At 44.0% G+C, this 19,731-nt stretch overlaps 1 protein-coding gene across 2 annotated transcripts; it reads right to left on the bottom strand.

Annotated features, from left to right (window-relative positions):
• Positions 1-1,520: 1,520 nt before the first annotated feature.
• Positions 1,521-18,744, bottom strand: PDIA6 (protein disulfide isomerase family A member 6). Of its 2 annotated transcripts, none has more exons than XM_072143586.1 (13): positions 18,575-18,744; positions 16,509-16,650; positions 15,498-15,555; positions 15,077-15,203; positions 14,526-14,641; positions 7,366-7,490; positions 7,004-7,118; positions 6,733-6,873; positions 6,022-6,106; positions 5,565-5,637; positions 4,189-4,347; positions 3,974-4,070; positions 1,521-2,000 (listed from the first exon to the last, which is right to left on the bottom strand). In XM_072143586.1, the coding sequence occupies exons 1-13, from the start codon at positions 18,591-18,593 to the stop codon at positions 1,932-1,934; spliced, it is 1,326 nt and encodes a 441-aa protein (XP_071999687.1). In that variant the 5' UTR covers positions 18,594-18,744; the 3' UTR covers positions 1,521-1,931. The 2 variants fall into 2 exon arrangements, with proteins under 2 accessions (XP_071999687.1, XP_071999686.1); XM_072143585.1 differs by having other exon boundaries at positions 7,366-7,493; positions 18,575-18,737.
• Positions 18,745-19,731: the final 987 nt, after the last annotated feature.

Raw genomic sequence — 19,731 nt, forward strand, 5'->3', positions numbered from 1 at the left:
AGCAAATAGGCATTGGCGGTGTCCACAGTCACCTCTACCAAGCCATTTTTAGTAACTGGGTTGAGCCAATACTTTACAGGCAGTCCCCGGGTTACATACAAGATATGGTCTGTAGGTTTGTTCTTAAGTTGAGTTTGTATGTAAGTCGGAACTGTATATTTTATCATTGTAATCCCAGCCAGAACATTTTTTGGTCTCTGGGACAATTGGATTTTAAAAATGTTGGGTTGTCATAAGAATCAGGATTTACACTAAAGCTTCATTACAGACGCCTGTGATAACTGTTACAGCTGATTATTGTAGCCTAGGACTAAAGTACAATAAATTACCAATATCCAGAGGTCTGTTTGTAACTATGAGTCGTATGTAAGTCGAGTGTTCTTAAGTCGGGGACCGCCTGTATAAAGAAAAGTATCCATCAACATAACATGGCAGATCATCTGACCTAATGAATATATGAGAGTCTCCGATTGAGAGTTGTACAATATATCGCCCAATAATAAATAAAAAAATCTTATATCTTGCAAAATATACTAAATACTACAAAAAAAATAAATAAAATAAAAATCATTATCCAACGATACCAAACTTGGCCCCTTTCTCCACCACCTGGGAGTTGGTGGGAGGGGGCAACTTTAAGATTAACATTTTAAGATTTTTTTTTTAATTGCAGATTTTTCCCTAGGAAAAATTACATTGGATTGTGATTATGGAACTGCAAAAAAAAAAAAAAAAAAAAAAAAAAAAATTGAAATGTGTGTATTTTGGGTTTTTTGATCGGATTTGTATTTCACCAGATTTTCCACCATCCCAACCTTTTTGTTACGCCTTATACATAGTTTTTTTCTTTTTGTTTCTCCAATCTCACACCACAACCCGAAGACCAAGAGGACAGGCTTGTGGGATATCAGGGTTACAGAGATTGAGAGATGCTCTCCAGGGCACATACTGGAATGTGACAATTGAGCCATAAAGTTAAAAAGGAAATCTACCCTCAAAATCCATCATGATAAACCAGGGACATTACTCATAGATCCAGGCATTGTGACACTGGTCATTTTCTTATATTTGTTATCCATGGCTCATTAGCATAATTTTAAAAGTTGATTTTAGATGTAACATGGTTTTTGAGGGTAGATTGTTTAGCTGTGTTATTGCCCATCTCTATAGCATCAAAGTTTCATGGTTAGGTCTGTCATCTAGTAAACACCTCCACCCTTGTAAGAGGCCATTCTTGCCGATTTTCCTGCCTCAAACTTGCAGTCAATTTAGAAGACCGCCATTGCTCAATCAATCATGAACCCAGAGTGACCGGATTTCGCAGACCGCCCACATTACTGAGGATGGGACTCTGGAAATCCCTTCTCATCTGCAGGGACTGTAATCCTGTAATTGGTCTCTAATTCATGGACCGACCACAGTCCACTGACACAGCCCTAAATTAATTGATCCCCATCAATGTATTACCTTTATGCTTCCAGGACCACAACTATAACAAGAAATACGAATGAAACACCATCTGTCAAAAAATATTTTATTCAGAAATCGAGTCAAACCGATCAATTTGCCAATGAAAATACCCAAAACATAAAATACATTAAGAAACCCCCAAAAATTCTTCACGTCAGCATAACCTGCCCTCCCACCCAACAAAAAGTAAAAAGGAAAAAAAAAAATCCATCAGGTTCCAGCAAAATCTAAGGAGCAAACAATAGAAGTCATCACTTGTACAACAATTCATAGAATTTTATTTTCAGTCTTCTCCCGAGAGGAACTGTCCGCGGTCATCACCGAAATCCTTCCCTTTCCAGTGCAGAGGGATCTCAGATGAAGAAGAAGTCTGCCGGCTCCCCGGACGATGGATGTCCACCAGCTGAAAAGTCCCTCCAACAAGACGCATGTAACGCTACATCAAGGAGGCGCCTGCTTCTTCACAGCTCGTCTTTATCTATATCATCGAGGTCCACATCGCTCAGGTCAATGTCGTCCTCGACCGGCAGCTGCAGGAGGAAACAGAAATGCAGATCGGACTCATTAAAGCACAGACATGGAGGAGACCACAAATATAAATTAAAAAGTTTTCTTTGAAATGTCGGTTCTCTTCCTGATCCAAGGATTTAGGTCAGGCCTGAACAACATTTATTGGTCCAAGAGCCGCATTGTCATACTGCTGTACCTGTAGGGGGCCTAGATACACCCACAACCACAGTACAACACAAAATGTCACCCAGAAATTAAAAATACCACAGATCAGCAAAAAATTACATCCCAGAACCTACTGCAATCAGAGCAGACAATGATAGTGGAGACCCCAGAGCAGACAATAACAATAGCAGAGACCCCAGAGCAGACAATGATAATAAGGGTGAGAACCCAAATACTATGGATCATATAGCAGACAACCAATACTGAAGACCCCTGAGCAAACAAATAAATCTTCTCCATTCCCTATACTGCAGCTTCTTCTCTCCACCATACATTGCTCTGTGTTCTGCGCCAGCATAGGAGCCCAGAGCAAAGCTGCGCCATAAAGGTAAAGGAGCTGTGAGCAGTACAGATGACAAGTACTTACCACTCCTGGGTCCTCTCCTGCTCTGGGTCTTGACATTGACACACATAAAACCAGTGTCAGGTGTCAGGACACTGAGTGGGGCTGCAGGAGAGGACCAGGGAGAAGTGAGAACTTCTCAGCAGCACTCACTGCTACCCGGCCTCCTGCACCATTGATCTTCCATCAGGTATGTTACACCAGTTAGGAGAGTGCTCATTCGACTAGGACTGTCAGCAGGGAGGTGGACCACTACTCATGGCTTGATAGACCGCATGTGGCCTGTTCTAGGCTTTTAGAGGAGATGAATGTGGCTGCACTTCATGTACATGCTCAGTAGTGAAGCTCTTCTGCTACGCATCAGAGGGAATCAGGCGCTGGGAAGGAACAGCCACATGTATCTCAGCAACTGCTAGAGTGACCAGGAAAACAGGACTGTGGAGTCAGAGACAGTCATCATTTTGGTGGAGTTGAAGTTAGGGAAATTGAGGAGTCGGAAGTTTGGCCTACTGACTCCACAGCCCTGCTCCCAAATATTCAAGTTACCCATCAACCACAGGAGAACAAGCTGATCTGTGATGGTAAGACTGCTGGGACCCCCAGAAATCCGCAAAATGTAAGTTTTGTTCTCACTGATATGATGCTGAGCATAGCGCTCAGGGAATCCAATAAATAGATTGGTTCCTCCATTATTGCTCCTGGCAATTAGGAAATCCCATTTGATAGGGCCTCTCTGTATATAGTGTCACCGTCAGTACCGATAGATTCCTGTAAAATTGTAGTGTCTGTCTTTTTGCACGGACAGTGTCACAGAGCGTTGAATCCTTTTTTGGCCCTTGTACCTTTGTGAACATTGATTTATATTCCAGGACTGTGTGTATGCCAAATTCAGAGGGGTGAGTCTTCACACTGCTGAGCTCTTAGCTCCCTGCAAAGACACCTCCTCCCCTCTGGTCCTGGTGTCTGCTGTAGTAGCAGGGGAGGAGCTGTAGAGAAGCTCAGTGCAGAGAGCCAGGAGCGCAGCAGTGTGAGGACATGCCCTTTGCATTTGGCAAAGCTACAATCCTGGAATAAAAATCCAATTTATACAGTCCTGCTGCTACAAACAAACTTGTATGGTTAAGACATCTCTTCAACAATGCTACCCAACACTCTATGCAAATTTGCATGGTCAAAAGTGCTGACAGGTTCCCCTATGCATAGGGTTACATCCCACAATAATAATGGAAATGCCAAGCTATCAATTTGTTCATTAAGGGAGAAGAGGAAGGGCACATGTGACTATACACCAGAATTGTGATTGTACTCTAGTAGGACCAGGCCCTGCAGCCGCAGCTCCCTCCTCTCCCCCCACAGTGAATACCTAAGGAGGAAACTTCAAGAAAATCTTTTCAATAGTGAAGAATACAGTTCTTGTCCTCTTACCTCCCCATCCTTTCCATCCCAAGGCTCCACCGTGTTAATCTTTGGAATAGCGCCCCCACCGACGGGTGAAGTGGAGCCACGGCCGAATGAGAGCTCCCTGCAAATATACAGGAAAAACACAGCAGATTGTAGCGTCTCCTGGGACCTTCATGTGAATTGTCTAGAACTGTGTGCAAATCCATCAAAAAGTATAAAGTGACCCGATTAACCCTTACCGCAAGAACTCGTTGATTCCCTGCTCACTAAAGGAGCCCTTCAGTAGCGCAAACTTCATCTTCCGTGCGTTAACAGCAGCCATGGCGGGGTAACCAAACCCACCGATACCAAGAGAGGTCTCCATATCCAGCTGAGCCCCGGCCTCTGTCCAGAGCCATCTGTAACACAGCAAGCAACGTAATCAGTAACTGGAACCCCAAATCTAAACTTAGGGTGTTCAGCCTGGAAACTGGGGTAGTAGGAATGCAGGGAGTAGTAGTTTTATAACAATTGCTGTCATATGCAGTATAGTCAATATGAAATAATCCCTCTTAACCTTACAGGGATCTACCGTATATACTCGAGTATAAGCCGACCTGAGTATAAGCCGAGACCCCTAATTTTACCACCGAAAACTGGGAAAACCTATTGACTCGAGTATAAGCCGAGGGTGTAGTATACAGCCAACCAGCCCCCATGCAGTATACAGCACAGCCCCCATGCAGTATACAGCACAGCCCCCATGCAGTATACAGCACTGCCCCCATGCAGTATACAGCACTGCCCCCATGCAGTATACAGCACTGCCCCCATGCAGTATACAGCACTGCCCCCATGCAGTATACAGCACTGCCCCCATGCAGTATACAGCACTGCCCCCATGCAGTATACAGCACTGCCCCCATGCAGTATACAACACTGCCCCCAGCAGTATACAACACTGCCCCCAGTAGTATACAGCACTGCCCCCAGTAGTATACAGCACTGCCCCCAGTAGTATACAGCAGTCCCTATACAGATAAAGAAATAAACTTAATACTCACCCTCCGTTGTCTCGATGTTCGTCGCGGCTCCCCGCGGCTTCCAATCCCCATCGCGGCTCCCGGCGGCTTCTTCACTCTTCTCTGGCCGGGAGATCTCGCTGGCCGTCGCACACTGTGATGCCGCGCTATCGCCGCTGATGACGTCATCTGCGGCGACAGCGTCGCATCACAGTGTGCGACGGCCAGCGCGATCTCCCGGCCAGTGAAGAGTGAAGAAGCCGCGAGGAACATCGGGGACACCGGAGGGTGAGTACTAATGTATTTATTTTTATCATTGACTCGTGTATAAGCCGAGGCAAGGTTTTTCAGCACATTTTTTGTGCTGAAAATCTCGGCTTATACACGAGTATATACGGTAAATGTATCTTCTGCCTCATTGCAATTCATCAGCTATTAGGTCTTTATTTTGGAAGTTTGTGGGAAGTAACCAGAGGCAGCTGCTGGGGCGAGTCCTATCAAACTTTAGCAAAACATAGGATTTCCAGCCCCACAAAATTCACTAGAAAATTACTGAATTGTAGCTACGAACCATTTTCAGGAATCCATGATTTTTTTTTTTTAGAAGAACTTACCCCCACATCTTCTTCTTGTACTTGTCAGCCATTTTCAGCATCACCTCCAAATAAGAGTTCCTTCCAGATGCACCTGCAATAAACCGCAGTGTAAATAAGATCTATAGATAGTCCACTGCTGAAATCACAACCAGTGCCAGACACAGATTACAACTTAGGCCACATGCACACGAATGTATGCCTAAGCGGTTACAGCCGGACATACGTTTTCCGTGATGGAAAGAAGGAGGGGTGACCCCTCCACAGCGATACATGGCGCTGTAACACGGGAAAAGATAGGACGTGCCCAATCTTTTCCCTGTGTACGGAGAGGTAGGGTGCCGCACGTGTGCGCTGCCTGCACCCATTGCCAGCCTATATGGGACGCATGTACGGCCACAAGATTCTGGCTGTATATACGCCCCCCCTAAGGTCGTGTGCATGTGGCGTAACTGCGGCTGAGGGAATAGAACGTTACCTGTGTCAAGGATATGAGGCAGGACAGCCACGATGCAGAGCTGGTGCTCCTCACACGTCTTCTTCACAATATCTTCATTGAGGATCTGATGGTAGAAGACAGGGCCAAGTAATTATATTGGTCAATATCAGTGGATGTACAGGAAGGGAACAGACTCTCCAATCAAAGGTCTACATGATGGGTATATGCTGGTCTGTCTGGCTAAAGGCATTTGATGGCTTGCAGAAGAAAAATTAACCAATATACATGTAGTAATAGTTCTGCTCCGCTTTCCTGATATGTAAAGTGAAGCCTCCTGTCTTTTACCTCATCAGCCAGAGATTCCTGACCATAACATGGTTGCAGATGGAGGGTCATGTGATCTCTAACGGTCCATAAGCAATCGCCCTGCCAAGACCTTGATCTTATATTCATAAATACTAATCATAAGGTCCTGGCAGGACGATTGTTTGTGGACAATTAGAGATCACATGACCCTCCAACTGCAGCCATTTTATGATCAGGAATCTCTGGCTGATGAGGTAAAATACAGGAGGCTTCACTTTACATATCAAAAAAGCGGAGCAGAACTATTACTAGATGTATATAAATTACCTAATAACCTGCCCCCCCACACACATTATGAAAAACATGAGGTAAAAGTGGCCAAACCCCTTTAACACAAAACTTAAAATATAGTAAAGAAAGGGACAAGACAGTTAAGACACCGACCTCCCGGATCTCAGGCGGAGGAGCGTTCTCAGAGAACAAGTCCAGAGCCCGGGCCACAATGTCCGCCTTCGTCCGTCCACCTTCATAGTCAACAGGTTCCTCTCCCTTCTGGAAGATTTTAATGGTGGGGAATCCTCTGATCTGGAAGAAGCAAATTTATAAAAAGAACATCAAAATGAAGAAGTATAAGAAACTCATAAAGGGATGAACGGTTATAGCCCAAGTAGAGCGAGACATGACAATCCCATCATGCATTTCATCCACTACTCACCCCATAGCGGCTGGCCAGTCCTTGGTGCACGGTGGCATCCACTGTGCCCAGCTTAACTTTGCCTTTGGTTTGTTCGGCAACTTCTACGGCTGCGGCGGCCCACTCAGGCTCCAAGCTGAAGACAGACATGACACATTAGTATCCTTGGCAGGACTTTATTCTGGTCACAAATCCCACTTAGGACCATAAGTGACAGATTCCATCTTAGGAACACACTTGTCCATGATTGAGCACTGTGTAAAGGAGTGACCTCCATTATACGGGACTGGCTGACCACGGTAGAATAATTAAGGGACCTCCCCGCACCATCTAATAACTTCATAAACCCAAGGACAGGTCATCAATATGAAAATGACACTCACTTCTTACAATGGCCGCACCACGGGGCGAAGAACTCGACAAGCCAAACGTCATCGCTGCTCAATACTTGTCTGTCGAAATTGTCGTCTGTCAGTTCAATGACTTCCTTCTTGCCTCCAGCGCTCCTCTGCTACAAGAAACAGGAGAATGTGATGGTAAATTTACATCTGCAAAAACTTACATATTCAATTTTGAAATATCTACCCCATCATTATACACCCGTAAGATAAATCCATAGGCGACTACATTTCACCATGAACACCAAATCTTCTGGTTAGACGATTGCCCCACCCTTTGATTAGGGTGAATCTCAACGCTTAGTTGAGTAACACTTGCCAACCCACCAAAGGGAGTCCTCCTCCAGACCCAGCACGAGACAACACAAGGGTCCTTATGCTGGTGGACAGTAGGGAAGTCCGGAACACGACAACATTATTTTTGTTATGAAACCAAAAGGCCTCCAACCAAGACAGAGTCCGGAGTACCAAACACGTCAGCAACAAGAGATCACAGGATTCATACGACCTCACAAAAAAATAGCCATGTCCCAACGAACGGAAAAAAAGAATCAAAAACTCATCCAAAGCCCCTTTATTCTATTGACCAACATTGTGAAAATGCAGAAATCAGTCACATCTGCCCCAGGAACTCATCATATACATGGATTTAGCCTTTAGTTATGTCACGGTGAGGACGCTGCTGCCTCGTCAGGTGACTTGGGGTGCAAGTGTACAGGTTAATTTTGCCTACTCCAACTTGCGCTCACCTTTCATCACTTATTGCAATTATAACAGGACCAATAGGTGTCCTACTCTACATCCACTCTTGCTTCTCAAGCAGTCACCTTGTGACACCACTAGACATGCACACTCTTGCTTCTCAAGCAGTTACCTTGTGACACCACTAGACATGCACACTCTTGCTTCTCAAGCAGTCACCTTGTCACACCACTAGACATGCACACTCGGCTCTCAAGCAGTCACATGTTACAAGGCTAGGAGTTTGCAGACCAAAATTAAAGTGAATGCTTTAATTACAAAAGGAGTTCAGTGCATCCAAATTTTCAAAACAAAAAGAACTACAAAATAAAAAAAAATATGACACAACACGGCAAGACAGGGGAGAAAAATAACAGAAATTTACATATTAAAGAAATTCCCGATTCCCTGGAGGTGGGACAAATATTGAACACTCAGCTTGTCTAGAAGCCACTATTTTCTGTATCTCATATTGTTTTATAGGTTCTCTGTTTAGTTCAGGTTTCAGAACCTCCCTTTGGGTCCAGGAATATTTAAACAGCTCTTTGTTTCCAAGTCCTGATGCAGGGATGGGGGCAGGTGCAGAGAAGAGGTGACCAAATGTCTTTTGAAGTCATCACAGACCAGTCTTCAGGTCAGAGTTCATCAGGCTGTAACGACCTCCAGGATGTTGTAAAAGCTGCCTGGACGCTTCAATAGATGCCAATAGTCATATAGTTCAACAAAGTTGCAGTGAATTGCCCTATAGTTAATCTTGAAGGTGTCAGATTTGTTTAAGATTTCCTTGACAAGTTAAAACTAGATTAATCTTTAAAAGGGGTTGACTACTTTTTAATAAATCTATTCCATTAAACAACGATCCTCGGGAGAGTTTGCAGACAGCACTAAAGTAAGTAGCAGGAATGCTGAAACACTTGATTAATATTCACAGATTTTCCAGAAGCCAGTAAAGGCACATGGCCAATTTATGTAGAAACGAGTTGCCAACCCCTTTAAGAACAGTCAAATAGGGTCAACCAGCATTGAAGCATCCTCCACAGAACTCTTCTCCATCTCTAGTTTATGTCCTTCACTCCATAAATACTACAAGAACTATTGGTCATCCATTGCTGAACATTGGGCAGAGCAGCACAAAATGCCAAAAAGCTTATGAAAAGAAAAAAAATGGAAGAGGAACTAAACTAAAACTACAGCATCTTCTACAGGACTTGTCTTTCCCTGGTGTCCACTACTTTTGCCTCTGGCAGCTTGTGTGTGTATGTTTGATGCCAGTGGCCCATAAAAAGAAGCACGATCGCTCAATTTTTGGGGAAATTTTAGTCATTTGGAGAGTACCGAATAGATCATATCCTACAGTATCGAAACATTGCATCCACCCTATGTCTACATGTCCATAATCCATGCCAGTGTCTACTTCTGATCTGCCCAAGAACTTTTATATGGTGTATTGTACACGGTTCTGTAGAAGACAACCATGGAAATTCAGGAACCAAGATCTTCAATCCAAACGATAAAACGGTTTACCTAGGAGACCTTCGAGCAGAGCATGGACAATGATATTGTGACCAGTTATGACCATCTACAACCATGTGAACTTTTGGCTCGAAATGAACAACCAACTCTAAAGCGGAGGTGAATGGTAAGTGTGAAAGATATGTAGATACTTTGGGTGATCTTCTCCTCTTATAAGGTACAGTCAGCACTTGTTAGATGGTCAATCTGTGTTCCACTTATGGTCAAGCGTCCCATCTCCATGCTTGGACAACTTGTGATTGCCAGGAAATTTGGCACAAAGTATTCAATTTCTATGTAGCGCCACCACAGGTTAAGTGAAGAACTACAGTCTATTAAAATCAAGGGTTTACATGTGTAATGGGCAGGTCCTACAGAGCTGAAGGTCAGTTCTCAATTCTGGTCGAGAGAGGAGGATCCATGAAGACTCCTTAACTCCTTATAAGTGGATTATTGAAAGCTGCCAAGTTCTTAAAATGTCAAGGCAGTCTTCACAGGCTGTGGACTTTTTTCGGGAATGTGTACGGTGCTGGATATCGAATATTAGTTTTCACTATCAATTTTTGTCTCCAGCTCATCCAGACGGTTCTTCTCATGAAATGTACTGTAATTGTGTTATTTCATTATACAGGGAAGGACTTCATTTAATCCGCCCAGAAGGCAGAGAGTCCAAATTTGGGAGAAATAGACTCTGGGAGGAGAATGCAATCAAATATACAGGCGAGTGGATTTGCTGGCCTTTTGACTCATCGTCGTTACGTTCCACTAGGCAGCCATGTTTCTTTGAGTAGATACTTCATGGATGGTCATCAATTTCTGCCACATATCCGCAAACGCTTCCATAACTACGTGTGAATGTCATGAATGGACCACTATGAATACTGTGCCAATTGGCTTTCTTTTTGGTTGTTTGACTCCCTACAATGATGGGAAATTTCATGGGAAGACTGGGAGGAGTTTTACCAGGCCAAATCCTTGATGTTTGCTTCATCCACCACCCTATCATTCATATAGAGATCTGTGATCCATTGAGGTCACCCTAAAACCACCTTCCATCTCAAGCCCCACCGTCCCTACGCCAAGTAGTTATAGGCACTGAATACCAGAACTCAAATGTTTAAGATTAGAATTAAAAGTGTGATTTATAAATTTAACACAACGATACAGATTTTGTACGGTAGCCACGTGGACTACTAGAAGGTCACGTAATCTTTAGAAAAGATGGAGGAACATGCTTAAATCAGTCTTCAAATCAGCCGCTTCGCTTCAAGTAATTCAGAGAACACAAAGATATAGAACACAGAAGACGTGCTCTGGATTTTCATATGATCCTTAATGATTAGTAGATGAGATTTAGATTGTGGGGCCACGTTCTGACCCTTATTCCTCTTCACTTTCGGCCTGGGAGGGGCGCCTCTGGCGGGCAGGTTGACGCCGCTTCTGCTGCTGCTCTTGTTGCCCGTATTGTTGAGATGGATTACGCTGCTTCTGCTGTCGTTGATTTGGTCGTTGTTGTCCCCCTTTCTGACAACTGGGCTGTTGCTGCATGTATTGCCTCTGCATAATGATAACCCCCGTCACAGTAAGGTGGAACAAATCACATCGCAGCCTACACAACGCTAACTATCAGGAGGCTCTGGTCATTGTACAAGTCAACCTCCAGGTATCAGATCCCTAGCAGTGAGCAGCCAATGAAAGAAGCGAAGCTGTAGCCGGCACCTCTGATAGGACTGGGGGCGTGTCTTAGACTACCTGTGACCTCATGTATAGGCAACCTCTCCGTGCGATAGTAGCCAAGCAGAAAGCAAATCGCAGGTAGTCGTCCACTTGAGATCCTTCACCATCTAAGCCCATATGTACATGAGGGAAGCTTCAGAAAGTAATCAGAAAAAACTTTGGACATAGATGCCAGGATACAGACCAATCTATTACTGAAGGAATATATCTTAGTGGCTGTAGGTAAATTTTGCACTAAATAGATATATGCTCAAAATGTAACACTGTATATTATGTAAAATTCTGACATTTCTATTTCTATCCTAGTCACAGGTCAGTCATTTCTCCATTGCCCCCAATCTGCAGATATCTTAATTCACATATTCCATTTACATTGTGTTAACAAAATGCAACGTGTAAATGCAGCCTGAACACACCAAGCGCCATCACAGCATCAGACGACGAGTACTGCAAGAATTCTAGAAGATTCCAGGAAGTGCGGAAATATCGTAAGGTTCCATTCTGACCACCATGTGGATCCCAGGCGTAGTGCACATCACGGAGGAGGTGGATGGAGGAGTGAGGGCTCAGCACCCCTCCCCTCTCCGTAGAAAGCTGAGCGGACGCACCGCAAATCTGTCAAGTATAGGACATGTCCTGGATTTTGCAGTGCCCCCGTCTGACTTGGTCACGATGTGCCATAGACCGAAATGGGAGCCACGATCTGGACACAAATCGTGCAGCCGGATCACAGCCCCCATTATGCTTGAGTGAATAAGCTTTAACACAAGGGTCAGGCCTTTCTGGGTTTTAGATTCTTTACAGAAAGGCAGTTTGGGTGTAATTTGCCCCAAATGACTGGTGTACCTCATGTTGGACAAACAAGGGGCTTACAGGAAAGAGAAGTGTGAATATATTTTGCTAAACAGGTCTATGTATGGCTATTGATAGGTCCTACTTAACCCCCTTCCCCCATACTACCAATGATCCACTTCTGATGGGAATTGTGGCCCTGCAAATCGGTGGAGCGCCACGATTTGGACAAATGCTGTTGTGATTTATTCAGTTTAGGCTGTCTATCAGACAGTAATAACAAATCTGTGCCATTGTGTTCATGGTTTGTTACCGGGTAGAAAGTTGTATGTATAATATAAAGGTCATAATGGAGGATTTTATACGAATGGTTATGGGTAAGAGGAGGAGCATTTACCAGGCTGTGACCAAATAGATTTTGGATCTTAAGGGTTTTGTCTATGGAGGCAAATGGAATCATTTGTAGCCCGGAGAGAATCTTTATACCACATTATACAAGCTGCAAGTCACTAGAATTACATGACAGATGTTGTACATAGAGAGAACTATATACAAAAATCAGCAGCGTTAGACAATGTTGGCATAAGAGAGGAAGAGATTGGAGCAGTGGACGGACATGTTGTGCTCCAGTCACTTCTATGGGACTTGTCGGGTCTTCAGCGCCACCTCTCATCGGGGCCATTAGAGAGAACCTTGTTCTCAAGACAGATAAGTTTCCAACCCATTGGGAGCCTCATCTATTGGACATATGTTGCACCTGTTGATAAAAGGTCACGTATGTGTTCATATCCCTTTAATGTGTAGGCCAGGAGGTGTTACTGTGATATAGGCCACAAGCAGGGGATTTCTCTCTTCAGTGGTTTGTGAATTTCTGGATCATGTATCGCAGGAGGCAAAATACCATAAATTTTATCTGAACAGTCCCTTTGGTGACTATATAGTTGAAAAAAACCTGAAATATTGAGCTTGAATGGCCGTTTGTAAGCTTTGGTTGTAGACCATTCAAAAAAAAAAAAAAGTGAATAGCACCAATGCATTCAAAAATTGCAAGTAAGCCTTGAAGGAGCAAAGAAGGGCACCTGACCCCGAAGAAATTTATTTTTGGGTGCAGCCAGTCCTTGGTTACAAAAAGGACGGGAACCACTGCTGTATAAGGATAGCCTCAACTTACAAAGATTTGAAGAATTTGGTAAACCCTTATCGGTTTTGCTTTGGGCTTTGTGTGCTAATCTTTAAGGGGATGTCTGGAAATTGACTTTTTTTTAACCTTCCTTACCTCTGTCCAGCGCTGTAGCGTGTTCTCGCTGTCAACTTCACGTCACCACTGAGACTATGTACATAATCAGAGGCAATGTGCTGGACTGGAGTGCCACAGATGGGGGGGGGGGGGGGGGGTTGTTATTTTGATAGCCCCCTCCTCGGGCCAACATCAAATAATAATTTAAAAGAGACCCTTTAAAACGGGTTTTCCACAATTTGTGCAGATATTGCAGCTCAGCTATACAGAGACTAAAGAAGCGAATTAGCAATTATACAGGGTGCAAGAATCCCAAAAAGCAAAAATCAGCTAGAAATTGCAACCTTTTTTTGCAATCCAGCCCCTGTAACTTTTTAATACACATTGGCAGATATATTAATACTCACTATTCATTGATTACACAAATGTATTCAATGTAAACAAATACTATTAATAAAGTGGTTGTGCCAAGTGTCTGATGGGTGGGGGTGTAAGAGGTGGGAGCCCCTCAGATGAGGTTTCTTGCTCCACATCGTTCTCTCCAAAGATTACAGCATAGACACCAGCGTTCCCATTAGTGGGGTCCTGAATGTCAGACTCCTGCCAAATCAGGGGATAGCAAATAATCTTTATACGTGCACAACCATACAGAATGCTTTCCTTAATGATCATCTATCCACATGGTAATTGAAGAGACCATGTTTGAAAGCATATACAGCGCCATACATTCACATAGTGGTGGTGCTTGGCATTACTGCCCAATCTCATTAGTGCACAGTCACAGACCTGGGAAGTGCACATGTAGATGAGCGGACCTGATGGTTGGGTTTGGCCACCTGAACCGGATATATTGCTGGATTGGCGGTCTGCAAATTGACGCCCCTAGCAACTAGGCGTGTCAGGTTTCTGAACATCGGGTCCGCTAATCTCTACACACTAAGAATAGGAAATCAACAAAGAAATCCAAGAATGCCCCTTGGAGAGGACACAAGGACAAAGCCTTCATACTTTTTGCATTTCACATTTTCCCATATCCACAATTCAACTCAGCAGGGCATCAGCCATACCCTTCACTGCAGACAAACATACAAAACATTCCGGGTTATGTGGGTGCTTGGATACATACCTGTTTTCCAGAATCATAGCCACCGCCGCCACCACCTCTTCCGCCAAGCCGATCCTTCACTAGGGATCTGAGGGCGTTTAATGCACCCTCAACAATTGCATCACTTGATCTCCCACCTGGAAATACACAGGAATACGGAATGAGAAAAACTACGGAAAATGATGACATGGAGGCAGAGCCACCTTCTCCATTCAGACATTACAGGTGTCAGATTGTCTTGATGGAGATGCTGCCTTCCCTTGTAGGTTTAATGATTCCCTCCTGCTCTTATAGTACCCAAAGCAACGGGAAATGCATCAGCAAAGTGACACATGGTGACATCATCCTCCGTAAAAGCTCCGAATGGGATTGTTCACTTCTCAAACATTTCCAGGAAGCATAACAGAGCCACATATAATGCAGGCTTATTAAAGATAATTCACAATTGTTACTTTATGAGGAACACAAGCATCAACTACAACATACAAGTCAGGAGAGGCGCTAGATCTGCAGCGTTTCTCCCTGTCTGCTTTCCATTTAGCCATGATCAGGAAGACCGATCTGCGACCTACCTTGATAATCCTCTGGCCTATTCTTGTTTGCTCCGAATATCTTGATTGTTGGGAAGCCTCGAACCCCAAACTGAGGTGCCATATCCTTGTGCTGATCACAATCCACCGCTCCCAACTTCACTATTCCCTGAAATCCACACAGAAAGAGGACATAAAAGTCACTCAGGTTTGACCAGATGCAATGATGACTAGCCCTAAATCCCCATCCTCACCCCCCCCCCCCCCAGAAAAAAGAAAAATATCGGAGGCATGTAAACACAGTAAGACAGCCACAGATACATTCACTTTCATTGGGAGCCGCATCGAGACATCATCCCTCTATGAATATTCAGCCAAAATTCAGCAAGTTCTTGTCATGAAGTCTATGGGAACAGTGGACAGAACGCAGACTACAGTCACCTACACATTCAGGCAAATTTACCTTCAGAGCAGTAGCAGCTTTCTTCCAGTCAGGGGTCAATCTCTGGCAATGGCCGCACCTTTACAGAAGAAACCACAGAATGTTACTACAGAATTTTTTTTATGTGTGGCTTTATGAAATTAAAATTTTTTTAGCTTTCCAATTCAAGATTTATTTTTTGCCGTTTAAAGCCTTAATGTTAATTGTGCTACCGGCACGTCTGCATCTCAGAATATAGATTTGTATTCACTCTATAACAAGCATCAGTCACCCAATAGCACCTGATATTAAAGGGTTATTCAGACTATTAGTGTTGCTCATAGACTGTAAGCTCTAGTGTCACCCCCTCATCCTCATAGACTGTAAGCTCTCGTGTCACCCCCTCATCCTCATAGACTGTAAGCTCTTGTGTCACCCCCTCATCCTCATAGACTGTAAGCTCTTGTGTCACCTCCTCATCCTCATAGACTGTAAGCTCTTGTGTCACCCCCTCATCCTCATAGACTGTAAGCTCTCGTGTCACCCCCTCATCCTCATAGACTGTAAGCTCTCGTGTCACCCCCTCATCCTCATAGACTGTAAGCTCTCGTGTCACCCCCTCATCCTCATAGACTGTAAGCTCTCGTGTCACCCCCTCATCCTCATAGACTGTAAGCTCTTGTGTCACCCCCATCCTCATAGACTGTAAGCTCTTGTGTCACCCCCTCATCCTCATAGACTGTAAGCTCTTGTGTCACCTCCTCATCCTCATAGACTGTAAGCTCTTGTGATCAGGGCCCTCACTTCTATTGTTCCATACGAATGTTTGTACTCTGTCATGTATTATTATATTTGTATATGTCCCCTATGATTTGTAAAGTGCTAAAGAATATGATGGCGCCATATAAATAAAGATCATTATTCCCAAACTTAATTTGCAATGAGGAATTTGCGAGTCATGAAGAGTAAAACTTCATTACAGCTCTATAGTCTCATGCTCTCCGACGGTTGTGGGACTACAACTCCCAGAGCACGACGCTTCATCATACTTACCAGGGGGCGTAAAACTCCACCAGCCATAAACTATCACTCTGGACGACTTCTCTCTGGAAATTTGCGGATGTTAACGTTATGACGTCATCGCTGGCAGAGTACATGCATCGCGCTGCGACAAACAGCGAGCAAATGACTGCGCCTAAAAGGAGATGGGATCAGGTCAGTACAAAATATACAGAAATGGAGGGATAGAAATAAAAAAAGTTACGGAATTATTACATATACACATTTCTATCTTATATCTACCAATGTCATATCTATCCATCTATGTTATATCGATCAAATATCCATTTTTAAAATATTTAATTATTTCTTTTTATCCATCTCATATCGAACATCTATCCAACTGTCTTATGTCCACCTCTCTATTATCTATGTCATATCAATTAGATATCCATCCTATATCCAACTCATATCTGACATCTATCCATCTCTGTATAAGAACACACATACACAAAGCCACAGATCTTTAGCTTCGAGTCATCTGTGCCTGTGACAAGGACATTGCATCACTCGGAAATGTCACATCTGGCGCGGTGTAAAGTAAACACGGCCGGGTGTACAATTCACCGCTCCAGGATTGACAAGTCAGAGACGTCTCTGCAAATTTGTTGCGATTCTGGACACACGTAAGAGAAAAGGGTTACATAATAGACAAATTATTAAAAATAGGATACATCAGGGCACTTGTCAGTCTTCTGACCCCGATAAGGGCCCAATGCTACAAAATAAGGGTCATGTTGCATTTTTATGAAGTCTCCTGACATGTGCTGTACAAGGCTACAGTATATTACATCACTGAGTTAGATGGTGACCCCCGTCCCATATGTAGGTTCTGACCTCTGTAGGAATTAGCACAGCAAAAATTAATACAGTCCCTGGGTTACTTACAATATGGGTTCTTTAGGTTTGTTCTTATGTTGAATTTGTATGCAAGTAGGAACAGGTATATTTTATAATTGTAGCTCCAGACAAATTTTTTTTTTGCCCCAGTGACAATTGGATTTTAAAAATTTTGTGCCATCACGGAACCAAGGATTATCAATAAAGCTTCAATACAGACACCTTGCAGATGATCATTGCAGTCTGGGACTATAGTAACATCCAGAGAGCTTCACCAGAGGTCACAGTGGGCAGAGGTCCGTCTGTAACTTGGGGTTGTCTTTAAGTCAGGTGTCCTTAAATCGGGGACCGTCTGTTATATACTAACATCTACTGATCTTATGGATGACAGGTAAGAGATGGGATGGGGTGATACAAACTTTTTTGGACAGTATGAAAGTAGTCGGATGTCATGGTCTACAGGTGCAACTCCATGCAATGGAGCTGACAAAGTGCTTAGATTATCAGGGTCCAGAGTTTATATACACTTTCATTCAGCTTCTGAACATTCACTAGGTAAGAGATGGGATGGGGTGATGCTAACTTTTTTGGACAGTATGAAAGTAGTCAGAAGTCATTGTCTACGGGTGACAACTCCATGCACCCTTAGAAAATGTATATTCCTAATAATGTAGGAAATGGGATTGGGGAGGGGTCATCAGATTTGTCACGGTTACATACGGGTAGTGACCGGTAACACAGATTTCTCATGTTTAAAGAGATTTGTCCTCCAAAAAGTTCCCTATCACAGCCAAAATGTCCAATATAATGTCCCTCCTCACACCCTGACCCCCAATCGATATTTACAACAGATTGTACACATAATGTTCTACAAAACCCTACAAAATTAGGGGTTGGGGGTCCATATCTCAGCAGGACGCTGTACTTTGGATTAGTAATGGACACCCTATACAAAAATTATGAACCAAATCGTAAATTTACGCCATGAATGGTTGCTATCGGTTACATCAGCTGTGATTATACCATAATATATGAGAGGCATCCTCCCTGCAGACAGGGCTGGTCATGTGATTAGGGATGGAGCCTGGGGTAGGTGTCACTATAGTGATGGGCACCTCTGATCACACACACAGCCAGAGCATCACCTATAGAACTACAAGACATAACTAATCCATCAGACAGACCCTACGTGCAGATCCCCGATCACCCCAGCGCCTCACCTAGTAGTATCCTGGCCATGCTGCTGCCTGCTCCGGTGTCTCCCTCCGCGGCTGTCTCTCTGGAGTCTCTGCCCGACTTCGCCTCAGCACTACGGAGCTAGACTCTTCACCTTCCGCCGTGTCCGCCGCCTATTGGTCGCTGCTTGGATTCCATCATTAATATAGCCAATCAGCGGCGGCCGGGTAGCGCAGCCGCCTGAGCCTCTCCCACAGCTTTCCTCCGGCAGGGCGAGCTGGGGCGACGTGATTGGCTGTCATGGTGGGGGGCGGGGTTGGTCGTGTTCCAGAGCGACGTCACGGCCGAGGGGGGAGAAGGCGGCGCAGTGCTGGGCAGAGGGTGCACGTTGTGCGGTTTGTCCATTGTGTTGCGTTATCTGCCCTTTCCCCTTATTCATGCTCCTCCAGACCTGTTATTAGCCTCTTATCCGGATTATCTGAGTTTGCTGCTTGGCAGGGGTTGCATTACTGTAAAGAAACATGACGTGAACAAATACTAGAGGGCGATGTTGCGATTGGGCTGTGTTCACACTAGGCGTGCGATGTACATTCCCTTATACGTATGGATTGGACTACGGTCTGGTGTTTATACACATGTATACCCCATTCACACATGTAGCAGAATCCCTAGTTTTTTCTGATGTGTTCTAGACACAAAAATGACAAAACAGCAAAGAAAGGAAAAAAAAAGCATTTCCTGATCCTTCAAATGTCAACTCTAGTCTATATTATGGACTCCATTGACTTTAAAGGAAATCTACCACAAGGAAATCTATGGCAAGTACACTGTATGAGTGTACTCTTAAATTATGCTAATGAGCCAGAAGTGCTCTGGGTGTTTTACCAGAGCCCCTCCATATTGTAGTTTCACAGGCTGTTGCACTATGCAGGAGCACTTCTCCACTTCCCACTGCCTGCTGTATCTCACACAGTGGGAAGTGCACAACTTTTGAAGCTACCGCACAGAGAGGCTCTAACAACAACCCCCCTCCCCCCAGGAATTCTGGCTCTTTAGCACAATTTTAAAGGTTGATTTTAGAAGGAAGGAGGCCATGGATAACAAATATTAGAAGATTACCACAGTCACAGTGCCTGGATCTATGAGTAAGTGCTCCTGGTTTATCATTATGGATTGTGATGCCAGATTTCCTTTAAAGGGA

This window comes from Engystomops pustulosus, chromosome 3 (genome assembly GCF_040894005.1).
Source record: "Engystomops pustulosus chromosome 3, aEngPut4.maternal, whole genome shotgun sequence".
NCBI lineage: Eukaryota > Metazoa > Chordata > Amphibia > Anura > Leptodactylidae > Engystomops > Engystomops pustulosus.